General features: G+C 35.2%; 1 protein-coding gene across 1 annotated transcript in view; it reads left to right on the plus strand.

Moving 5' to 3' along the window:
* PTER (phosphotriesterase related) overlaps positions 1-13,416 on the plus strand; it is a 107,087-nt gene that overhangs the window by 91,796 nt on the left and 1,875 nt on the right. Inside the window, 1 exon segment of the mRNA XM_051963274.1 lies at positions 1,851-1,991. Coding sequence (XP_051819234.1) covers positions 1,851-1,991 — 141 coding nt within the window.

Here is a 13,416-nt window from a genome sequence, read left to right on the forward strand (position 1 = left end):
GAACTGATTATACCTCTTTTTAATTTTTCCAAAACATAATAGATTTTAAATATGTGTGTATGAATGTATATATGTGTATGCATGCTTATGTTTTAAATTTGTATCTTGTAGGCAACAAATTGTTAAGTTATATTCTAATACAGTCTTTCACTCTTCCATTCCACAAGAAAGGGTAGTCCTTTAACATTCAAAAGCAAATTTGTAAGCTTGTATGTCACTCAAATTTTTCCCTTCTCTATTCTTTTTTTTTTTTAATCTAAAGTACCTTGTTCCTTTTTCATGGATTTAGCCATAATTGTTTTTTGTTCAGCAAATAATTAGGGAAGGCATACTATATGTAAGATACTCTGCTAGATTCTGGGGATACAAATTAAAATACAAACTTGTCACTGTTATCAAGAATATTATATTCTACTAGATAATACAATATTAAAAAAAAACAAATACAGGATGGAGAGAGAATTGACATCTAAGGGGAGTCACCCAGTCACCCAGACTCACAACTTTAACTCTTTCTTACCTTCCAGTATCTATTATATTGTCAAGTCCTGTCTAGGTTATCTTTACAATATATCTGGTATATTCTAGTCTCTCCCCATTCCAGTCCATCCTTTATTCAGATATTAAAGTGATTTTCCTAAAATAGACAACTAAGCTGTTATTTAAATAAAGACCAATGGCTCTCTGCCTCTATACAAATACAAGATCCTATTTGGCAAATAAAGAAGGGCCTTCATAGCATGCTGCCCTCCTTCCTTTCCAGTTTTCTTATTCCTTACTCACTTTCACTTGCTCTATGATCCACCAGTACTAACTTCCTCATTGTTCCTCTCCCAAGACTCTTCAACTCCTAATTCTAGAAATTTTCTCTGACTGTATTCCATATCTAGAATTCTCTGTGTGTGTGTGTCTCTCTGTCTCTCTCTGTGTGTGTCTCTCTGTCTCTCTCTGTCTCTCTGTCTCTCTCTCTCTCTCCCTCCCTCTCTCTCTCTGTCTCTCTCTGTGTCTCTCTCTGCCTCTCTCTCTCTCTCTCTCTCTCTCTCTCTCTCTCTCTCTCTCTCTGTCTCTCTCTCTTTCTCTCTCTCTGTCTCTCTCTCTCTCTCTCTCTCTCTCTGTCTCTCTCTCTTTCTCTCTCTCTCTCTCTCTCTCTCTCTCTCTCTCCTCTCTCTCTGTCTCTGTCTCTCTCTCTCTCTCTGTGTCTCTCTCTCTCAGTCTTCCTATCAGCCTTCTGGGTTCACTGGATTCCTTCAAATTCCTGTTAAAATCTCACTTTACACAAAAAGTCTTTTCTAATCCCCTTAACTCTAATGCCTTTCTTTTGTTGATTTTCTCCAATTTATCCTGGATGTAGCTTGTTTGCACTTAGTTGCTTTCATATCATCTTCCCCATTAGACTGTGAGTTCCTTGAGGAGCAAAGCCTGGGTTTGGTTTGGTTTGGTTTTTGCCTCTCTTTGTACCTGCAGTATGTTGCACAGTTGCTGGAACATAATAGGTGCTTAGTAAATGTTTGTTGGCTAACTTAATAACCTAAAAATTTTTAGGGGTCATAGTTTCTTATAGAAGTTTTTAAAGGGATCTTACAAAACTATTTGGTCCCAACTTCATACATATAATGTATGAAGACATCTGAAAATATATATGTGTGTGTGTGTGTGTGTGTGTGTGTGAATTGTCCATACTAAAGCATGAAAGCATCATCCATTATCTGGAACTGTCCATACAAAAGCACAAAAACATCCTTCATTATCCAGATAACACACACACACACACACACACACACACACACACACACATATACACATAGGGGAAAGTCTTGAAAATAATAACATTTCTATCTCATTGCCTTTAGGACTATATTTGATAAAAAAGAGCTATTAGAATTTGCCCAACTTGGATGTTATTTAGAGTACGATCTCTTTGGCACAGTCCTGCTCAACTACCAACTGCATCCAGAAATTGATATGCCTGATGACAACAAACGAATAAAAAGGTAAGCAAAGTGTAATCAGTTACTACTACCTCATTTGCTAAGTTCCTTTAATTATTACATATATCTCATTATGGGATCCAGGTTCATCAAAGAATAGACATATCGAACCACCGACTTTCAGAGAAGAACAATGTTTCTAGTGCTTTATAAGAGAGGCAGCATGTAATAGTGAATTGGAGTCAAGAAGACTTTAGTTTAAATCTGGTCTCTGACACATATAGTAACTGGGAACAAATTACCCAGCCTCTCATTGCCACTAGTCAACTCACTCAAGCCTTACAAGTTAAAAAGTAGCTTATTAGTATTGGTGGATAGGGATTTTAGACTGAAAGATCACCATACAATGAAAGAAATAAGATTCCCTTCTTTCAAAATTATTTCTTAAAATTAATCTTAGCCTGTAGCATTTTCAAGTTTAGTAATATAATATCAGTGCAGGCACTGACCTTGATGCTGTTTTTTTGTCATCATTGAAGACATCTGAAAATATTGTTAACATCATGCTAAAAAATATGGGAGCAAGCACACAGACTTATTTCACTTCATCGGTTACTAAAGCATTGTCCATTATCCAGAACTGTCCATACTAAAGCATAAAAGCATTGTCCATTATCCAGAACTATCTGCACTAAACCATTGTCCATTATCTAGAACTACCCATACAATAGCACTAAAGCATTGTCCATTATCTAGAACTGCCCATACTAAAGCACGAAAGCATTATCCATTATCCAGAACTGTCCATACTAAAGCATGAAAACATCGTCCATTATCTGGAACTGTTCATACTAAAGCACGAAAACATCATCCATTATCCAGAACTCTCTGCACTAAAGCATTGTCCATTATCCAGGACTATCTACACTAAAGCATTGTCCATTATCCAGAACTAGCCATACTAAAGCAGAAAGCATCCTCCATTATACAGAATTATGCATACTAAAGCACTAAAGCATCCTCCATTATCTGGAACTATCCAAACTAAAGCACTAAAGCATTGTCCATTATCTGAAACTGTCCATACTATAAAGCACGAAAACATCCTATATTATCCAGAACTATCCATACTAAAGCATTTAAGCATTATCCATTATCCATAACCTTGCAAGGATGTCATCATGAAACTGGAGTATAATTCTGATGAACTTGTCTGAGCAGCCAAATTTCACCATGATCTTCCACAAGCCCTCACAACTGACAGTCTCAAAGGCCTTAGTGAGATCCACAAACATTGTGTACAAACCTCCGGGCATTTCTCCTGGAGTTGTCAAACAGCAAACTCCATATTGACAGTTCCTTAGCCCTTTCAGAAGCCACTCTGGCTCTCAGGTAGGTAACCATCTTACAGGTGAAGAATCAGTCAATTAAGGAAGACTGTCAAGAATCCTGCCAGCAGTGACTAAGAGAGACCTCCTCTCTCCTGCTTTGATAGTCATAAAACAACCTATTTCCTTTTCCTTTATAGAAATGAACAATGGAAGCATTCTTGATCTCCTAGGGAAATAATCTCTTCTTGCCATATAAGCTGGAAGATTTCAGTCAGCTTTTATATGAAGAGTGGACCCCCTGTCTTGTAGATCTCTGCTGTAATGGAATCGCCATTAGGCACTTTGCCACATGAGAGGACCCTAATGGCACTCAAAACCTGTTCTTGGAGAGGATTCTGGGAAGATGGTAGAATAGGACAGAAAATACTGGGCTCTTCAAATTTATCCCACAAATAAGACAAAAATCATCCCAAAGTAAACTTAAAGTGGCAGAAATAATTAAAAGTTGAATATCGGGCTCTTCAAATTTCCCCACAAATAAGACAAAAATCATCCCAAAGTGAATTTAGAAGGGCAGAAATAATTAAAAGTTAGGGTAAAATAGTTGTCCTCAGACAACTTAAGAAAACCTTAGGAAAGACCATACCTCCAAAGTAAGAGGTTTAGCCTAATTAAAATGAAAATAATTCTTGGTGACATTGCTGAATCAATAAACAAGCCCCAGGAGCAGCCTCAGCTTCAGGAATTCTAACTTCCCAGTTTAGGGGCTGGACAACTAAGTAGGGGACGATAGACTGACCCTCTGCTATCACAGGGTACCATACCCAGTTTTGCTGAGCAGACACAGTCCCTGTTTGCAACTGTGGGTAAGGAACAGCAAAGACACACCTGGGGAATATAATAGCAGAGGGCAGGGACCCTGCTGGCTATGGGCACTTGCAGGAGAGCAGAATCCTTGGACAGAGGGGAAAGCTGAAGTGTTTAGCCTTGGGAGGGACAGCAGGGAGCAAGAATATTTGTGGTGACAACATGACTGAGGGTCCTAGCTGTGGCTCAGGGGCAGAGAAGAGTGCCTGATTTAGGTCCCCAGACAGTGCTTAGAAAACAACCGTATGAAAAATTTGAAGCTTAAGGGATCACTCCCCCACACACCTTAGTACTATAGTAATAAGTCACTAAAAAGAAAAATAAATAATGAGTGAGTAAAAGAGAAAGAATCTGATGATAGGTAACTACTATGGGAATAGAGAAGATCTGAGTTCATCTTGAGAAGATAATGAAATTTTAAAAGCTACTATTTCAACCTTAAAGAAAAATGTCAAATGGCCACAAGACCAAAAAGAATTCTTGGAAGGGCTTTTAAAGGACTTTAAAATCAAAAAAGAGAAGTTGAGGAAAAAACAAACTAAAAAATAAGAACAATCCAAGAAAATTATGAAGTCAGTCACTTGGAAAAACAAATCCAAAAACTTAAGGAAAAACAATTCCTCAAAACCTAGAGTCGAACAAGGGAAAGTTAATGATATCATAAAACACCAAGATATAATAAAACAAAATCAGAAGAATGAAAAAAAAGAGCATATGAAATCTCTCATCAGAAAAACAACTGTTCTAGAGAATAGATCAAAAAGAGACAGTGTTTGAATTATTGGACTATCTGAAAGTTATGATTTATTTTTAAAATGTCTTATTCAAAATCCTAAAGGAAAATTGCCCTGAAGTTCTAGAATGAGAAGATAAAATAGAAATGGATATGACATTCCTTTGAATTTTCATCTTGGGACCTTTTTTAGGTGGTGACTGATGAATTTTTTTTCTTTCTATTTTATTATATAACTTTAAAAAAAACATGTAATAAGTTTCAAAACTCCCAGATTAAGGAGAAAATACTACAACAAGAAGAGAAAAAAACAAATTTTAAAAAATTAAATATAGTTAGGCAAACAGAAGATCTAGCAGCTTCTACATTAAAAGATTGAAAGGTTTAGAACATTAGATTTTAAAGAGCAAATAAGCAGATTCTTGCAACCAAGAATAACTTGCCCCACAAAACTGAGCATAATCCTGAATGAAAAGAAATGGAAATTTAATAACCTGACATACTTTCAGATATTTGTGACCAAAAAGCAGAACTCAATCAAAAATCTGACATACAAGATCCAGGAGAAACATAAGATAAACATTAAAGACCAATTTTAAGGGACTCAATAAGGTCAAAGTGTTTGCTTCTCATATAGGAAAAGATTATCTCTTCTCTAAACAGTGTTATCATTCGTTGGGAAGTTTAAAAGAGCATACATAAATAGATGGCTAGGAGTTTAGTTGAATAAAATAGAATGATTCTTAAAAAACTAAAATCTGGAGGCAAAAGTAAATTGGAGCAATTATCTTATAAAATAGACACCTCTATTAAATGGAAGAACAATTACAATAGAAGAACTTGGGGATAGAGAGCTGGTAGAACTAGAACTTTATTATCAGTATAACTGGATGTAAGAGACAATAATATAAACATCTAGAAGGGTAAAAAAAAGCTTAAGCTTTAGGGTGAAGAACACATTGTTTGATTTAAAAAATTGTTGGGAAACCTGGAAAGCAATCTAATAAATTGGGCATAGATCAATATCTTACTCCATTTACCATAATGATGTCAAAATAAATGTACAACCTAGATATAAACAGAGATATCTTAAGAAAATTAGAAAAACATAGAGCATATTACCTATCAGTCTTATGGATAGAAAAACAATTTTTGAATAAAGAAGAGCTAGAGAGCATTATGCGGTACAAAAGGGATAGTTTTGATTTCATTAAATTCTAAAAGATTTGTATAAATAAAACCAATGTAGTCAAGATTAGAAGTAAAATAGGAAATTGGGAGAAAAATTGTATAGAAAATTTCTCAGATGAGGTCTCATATCTCAAATATATATTTAAAAACTTTGCCAAATTTATAAGAATATAATTAATTCCCAACTCATTAATGGTCAAAGTATATGAACAGATAGTTTTTTGATAAAGAAATCAAAACTATTTATAGTTCATATGAAAAACTGCTCTAAATTACTATGAGTAGAGAAATACAAGTTAAAATAACTTTGATATATCACTTTATATTTATCAGATTGGCTAAAATGATAAGAGGAACAAATGATAGAGGGGATGTGGAAAAATTGATACACTAATTCACTTTTGGTAGAACTGTGAACCGATTTAACCACTTTGGAGCACAATCTGAAATTATACCCTAAAAGTTATAAAATTGTATATACTCTTTTACACAACAATAACCCTATTAGGTCTGTTTCCAAAGGGAATTAGAAGAAAAGGAAAAGAACTAAAATATTTACAGCAGTTCTCTATAGTAGGAAAGAACTGGAAATTGAGGGGATACTCATTGATTTGAGAAATGGCTGAACATATTATAGAGTATTTGTGATGGAATACCACTGTGCTATAAAAAATGATGAGCCAGTTGATTTTAGAAAAACATAAAGACTTGCATGAAATAATGAAGAGTAAAATAACCAGAAACAAGAACCGATTCCACATAACAATAGTAATATTGTTCTAAGAATAACTTTGAAGAACTAAATCATTTTGAGCATTATAAGTAGTAAAATCAACTACAAAGGAACTATAAAGAAATATATATGCTATCCACACCAAGAATAAGTACTGATTGTAGTATGGTTTTACACACACACACACACACACACACACACACACAGGTGTGTGTATATACTTGTGTTGAATGATGGAGTAGGGAGGGTGAAAGAAAGAAATAGAAAGTGCCCAACAGAAAACAAAAGACAATTTAGAAGGAACCACAGAAAAGCAGGACAGCTTTGAAACTAATATGTAGTACTTATATTTTTTTAAGTAAACAATGTGAAATAGAAATTTATTGTTTTATATTGAATCCTCTTCTTATGTTGTGCTGTATGCATGGAAGAGTTTTCTCTTTTTATTTTTGTCTTTTTGTATTTAAGCACAAAATAAATTGTACAGAAAATCTGTTCTTTAATTGGAAGTTCAATTAGAGAGGGATTGACTATGACAGTCTGTTGAGAACACTATGGAAATATCCAGCTCATCTCTCCAGGAGATCACTGATCAGTGTGGTTCCATCAGCCCTGAGTAGTTTAATTGCACTAAAGGCCTTTGGCCCATAAATAAACTTCAAAGTATTATAAAAGTATTTTAGATTGTTACTCTCAGAGTAAAATATAATTTTATTTGCCTTCTTACTGAGCCAAGAATACAACATCTCTCTAAGCTTTGTTTATACTTTAGTTTTGATGGAGTTAAATACTGCCTTTTAGGAGATAACCAAACTACACTTCTGGTAAACCTTGTGGAGTTCTCATTTTTCACTTAGTAGCTTCTGAATTTCCATATTATTTTCATCAATCCAATCCTGATATTTACAAGTGTTCTGGCCCAGATGAGCAAATGGGCTGCCGTTAGCTTTCCTTCCAAGTTAGCAAAAAAGTCACTTGCCACTAAAAACTTGTGCAACATGACCTTCTCATCACCAACACTACCTTCCATTTGCCTAAATACAATATAATTTCTTGGATGTACCTTCACAGCAAACTTTGGCATTTGATGGGCTATGTCATTGCAAGAAGAGACAGACAGGAATTGAGAATGATCAAGGCAAAGTATGGTGCAGAGTGCACTTATCCTCTCCAAGCTAAACATTTCCATTCAACAAAAGTAATAGATACAGTATCAGAAGATTCCACCTCAATAGATTAAAGCATTTCTCCATGTGTGAACAGTTTCATGTGTGAACAAGAGACCTTGATTGACTGATAGGGAGAACTTCCCATGTCCACAGTGAAGAACCAAAATGGATCTTCTTTTGATTTATCCAAATGTCACCTCTAATTGCACTATTATGCTTTATCTTTTTTCTGGAATAAATTCAGTTTCATTATTTGCCATGAGACAAAATTCAGTGCTTCATTAAGAGCATTCACCAAGATGAGATACAATTTAGATAAGAATGCAAAGCCTTTCCTCTAAACATTTTCCAAAAAACAAGTAGTCAGGTCAAGCCAAGTTAATAAGCTCTTATTGTTTAATTTGATTTAAACAAACTTTGATTTAAAGAAAGACCAAAAAATGGTCCTCACCCTGAAGAAGTTTACAGTCTAAGGGGAAAAGGGACAACCATCAAAGATTGTGTAAAAATAAGATAGATAAGAATAAATTGAAAATAATCACAGAAGGAAGGCATTAGCATTAAGAGATTTGGAAAAGGCTTCTTGAAGAAATTAAGCTTTTAGCTGAAATTTGGAAGAAACCAAAAAACCCTGGATGTGGAGGTAAATGTTACAGGCATGGGTAACAGTCAATGAAAATGCCAGAAATGGAGTGTCTTGTATGAGGAATAACAAAGAGAAATGTGTCACTGCATAGAAGAATATGTGGAATATAAACATATTTAAGGTGTAGGAAAACTGAAAGGTAGGAAGAGACCAGTTATGAAGAGCTTTAAAATCCAAATAGATGATTTTATGTCTGATGGTAGGAGAAGTAGGGAGCCATTGAAGTTTACTGAATGGAGCAACATATTCAGACCAGGACATTAGGAAAATCATTTTGATAACTGAGTAGAAAATGCATTAAATTGATGAGAGAGTTGAAGCAGGGAGATCAACAGCAAGCTGTTGTAATAGAGCAGGGCTGAGGTAATAAGAGTCTGTATCATAGCAATAGCAGCATCAGGGAAGAAGGCATATAAGAGAGAATTCCAAAGGTAGAGTAGAGAGGACTTGGCAATATATTGAATATGGGAAGATAAGACTTGCTGAGGACCTGAGGATCATAATATATTAATTGTAAGAAGAATACCACTGTAAATTCATATATCCCCCAGTCCAAACTCAACAGAAACTATTCACATGTTTTCAAGCTTAGCACAGGGGTGAACAGAGACCTACTTCTTGTTAATATTCTCAGAATGAAAAGGAAAAGAAAGTGGGTGGGTCTTGGACCAAAGCATTTTTATATTTTTGCCTTAAATGATTTATTTAATAATAATAAATATTTTTATTTATATTTATATTTAATTAAATGTATTATATTTAATAATAATAAAATAAAATTTTTTAAAAGAAGATAACTATAAATTATGGTTGGCAATTAGAATATCCTATAAGAGCAAAAATTTAGAGTCCAGTTAGTCAAAATATTTCATTTTATGGATAATGAAACAGCGGTTCTGAGAGTTAAGTGATGTGACTGAGGTTACCAGTTAATGAATTACAGCCAAATTTTAATACATGTCCTCTGATTCTGAAGCCCACTCTTTCCAGTGTACCACAATGCTTTCTGTGGGGGAGAAAATTCAGTTTCATGAGTCTGTTCTGTCCACTCAATGTTGCCTTTGGTTCCACTTAGACTACACAGATATGGGGACATCAGTCTTTTTCTATAGGGCAGGAAACTTCCATTGTATTTGTAACATGGCAGGGCCACAGCTGGGGGTGAGTCATTAATCTAGATCAAGGCTCTTTCTGCTAGAAACAGACAACAAATTGATTTAGCTTAATTTTTTAATAGTTGTTTACTTTGTGTTTTGCAGTTATGAACTAACAAGTCTGGACCCCCTTCTAATGTTTTACCAAGAATTAGGTTTCACATACCAAAGAAAATACTTTGTTAGCTTGACTGGTGAAAATAATAGTATAAAATATCAAATTAAGCATCTACTTAAATGTGTTTGTGTTAGGTTATTTCTGCTAGTTGGTTTTTAATGGATGATTCTTTAAATCAGTGAGATCTTTCAGATGATGTATTGACTGCCATGTTCATTTCATAAATGTGTGGTAAGCAAAGATGAACGTTTTATGTCTACAGGCATTCCTTTGAAATATTCTAAAGCCTTGAATACTTTAGTCCATGATGTGAGTAGTGTAAGATTGTCAATATTGGGGATATTTAAGTTGACCTGGACATTGACTTTTAAGATGATTAATTTCTTGTCAGCTAGCTTCCCTTTTCCTGAGACCTGTTTGTAGCTCTGGATATTCCCTCCTTCCTTACACTTTTAAGGAAGGACCCTTGAAGTTTCCAGTGTAGATGGGAGGTAATTCCTAGAGGGAATCCATCTGGAGGGTTTGGGAAATGAGCCAGCATTCCTCCGTGATTCCTTTTGGTCCCAGACATTAAATTTGGTTTTAAAAATTACTGATGCAAAGAAGTTAAGGAATTGACTCAAATGTTCCTGAGATACAACAAAAAAATCACCCCATATCTTTGGAGGAATTCAGTTTTTCTCGATTATATTTAACTAAAATTGAAGCCCCACTCTGGGTTGCTCTCTCCAATTGGAGCTCTTAGTTAAATCATTAGAATGACTTATTTTGGCATGTCAACCCGTGTCCATTATATAACTCCCTTTTATCCCAGCATTTTCAGTCCCTTGAGTTCCTGATTTCCATCACTAATCCACAGTTATTAGTCTGATCCAAACTAATTTTAAATCCTGGGCACAGTGGACTTGGACACTACTTTTCATCACCAGTAATTTGCCATATCCAACACCTGTTTTCAATCTTATGCTCCATTTCTCAAATCTTATTATCTCACTGGCTTTTTACACTTGGAGTCTCTCTCTAATATTTGTTTGCAAATTACTAACTAATTTGTCTCCCTGTAATTACTATAATTTTTTTAGCCTCATTTGTAGTAGTCCCTCTCTCTTGATGGCATATTTACCAGACCTGTTCATTCCACAAAATGACCTAGGGTGCGGGAATTTTTTTTATATGGGCCAAAAGACCAGGCTGCTGTCTTCAGTTGGAAAACTGTTCTAGGAAAACTGTTCTTATGGAAGTATCACACAAGATTAGCAGGGTCTAGAATCTTGACTTAATAACTCAGACTGAGTACAAATTGAGCCCTGCATTTATTTAGAAAAATACCTCACCTTACATGAGATATTTCCATATTCTCTTTTACTTCACAATTTTGTTATTTCCGTAGCTTTTCTGTACTTTCAAGGAGTGACCCAAGCCACTTTGCCATCATTAACTAGCCTTATAACAGCCTTGTATGGTAGAAGGGTATTATTTCCCCCATTTCACAGATAACAGAAAAGACATGGCAAAAGAATGAGGGGCCCAAAAAGGCCTGAGCAAAAAAGAATAGGATCTCATAATCCCAGTCATTTAGTTAGCCATACTGAGACTCTGCCTATTAAATAGAACTATAGCTACATATTTTAATATATTAATAAAGGAAAAGATCTCTAATTTATTTTGGCATGGGAATGCCTTTTACTGATATGACTTGTTTATATGTGTGTATAGATTTGTGCAGAGAGAGATAGAAACTGATTTAAATTCTCATTTTTTCATAAAGCCTTATAAATTTTCCAAATAGATCAATTCTTTTAAAGGGTTCTTCCCAGAACTTCTCAAAAACTAAGCCACTTGAGAAAGGGTTTCAACAGGTCAACTAGGACACAGATGAGATTAATATTTGAGCACATCTTGCAAAGGAATGGAAGCTAAACTTGGAGCCATGGGTTCAGGGTTCCTGTTTCTTCATCTGTAAATGAGGGAGTTGAACTAGATGACCACTAAGATCCTATCTAATTACTGACCTATGATTTTATGATAAATTCTTTGGACATATGCATTGTCAATCATTTATTAGCTTCCAATGGTTGACTTGCAAGAATCTTATCTACAAATACAAAGTTATCTTTTAAATCATATTCCCAGAGTTTGCAGAACTCTTTTTAATTACTAGCGATGACCCATACCTTATTTTGGACCAGAGTGGTTATTAAATATGATTAATGTGCTGGAATACTTTTAGCCAGAGCTAAAGGCATCAAGGGATCATTTGAAAACTAAACCCTAAAATAAAGTTGCTATGTATCTTTTTGTTCGTTTCTGCTATCTAGTCAATCACAAAGTATTCCACCAGATCTCCATTGTCTCCAAATTGATGTCTTTTGACATCTAATACAATTTTTTCAGCCATGGCAGTGATTACCCAACCTCTAGACACGATCACTCAGCAGGTGCCTGAGGTCAATCCATAGAAAAAGGGGCAATCCTAATAGGCAGATGGAGAGAATCTCTCGGATCATTTTTGAGAGCAAGATAGTGGAAAGCTATTGTTCATTCATCTATCTATAAAATATTAAAGAACCTATTAATTATTTCAGAAATCTTGTTGAGGCAGAGGGAAGATAGCATAAATTTTTCTGGGCCAATTTAGCTCAACCTGCAAAGATTCCTACTAAATCAGAATTCTCCCACTAAATCAAAGAGTGTTCAATAGTCAGGCTCTTTGTGCACACTAGGGAAAGATAGATCTGTCTTCCATTTTTAAAGCTACTAACTTGCTGATCCTATTTACTTTAAAGCTTTCTCATAATGCTATCCAATTTTTGCTGTAATAAATATTTCTCCTGTTTCTTAATGTGAAACATAAACGGTCTGGTCCTCTACATCTCTTAACACACGTTGATTTTAAAAGCAGAACAAAGATCGAGGGAACAGAGAGATCACTGAAATTTGGGAGGGAGCAGACCTTGGAGAGAGATGACCTGAATGTAAAGCCATATCACAGTCTCACTGGTGGTATGCTGAAGTGGTCACTCAAGACAGCATCACCTATCAGAAGCAACCCTTCAGGCAGGTTTCGCTGCATTATACCATAAATAGCTGAGGCAAGAGTGATCCACTTGTGTGCCCTGAATCCAGATGTTTTTCCTTCCAGAATTCAGCAATATCATCCTCACTGCAAAATATTTATTTGTCTTACTAGCCATGCAACAGCAAGTAGATATTATACTTTACCAAAAGCAAAAATAAGATTCATGTGCTGGAATACTTTTAGCCAGAGCTAAAGGCATCAAGGGATCATTTGAAAACTAAACCCTAAAATAAAGTTGCTATGTATCTTTTTGTTCGTTTCTGCTATCTAGGCAATCACAAAGTATTCCACCAGATCTCCATTGTCTCCAAATTGATGTCTTTTGACATCTAATACAATTTTTTCAGCCATGGCAGTGATTATCCAACCTCTAGACACGATCACTCAGCAGGTGCCTGAGGTCAATCCATAGAAAAAGGGGCAATCCTAATAGGCAGATGGAGAGAATCTCTCGGATCATTTTTGAG

Source organism: Antechinus flavipes, chromosome 5 (genome assembly GCF_016432865.1).
Source record: "Antechinus flavipes isolate AdamAnt ecotype Samford, QLD, Australia chromosome 5, AdamAnt_v2, whole genome shotgun sequence".
Classification (NCBI taxonomy): Eukaryota; Metazoa; Chordata; class Mammalia; order Dasyuromorphia; family Dasyuridae; genus Antechinus; species Antechinus flavipes.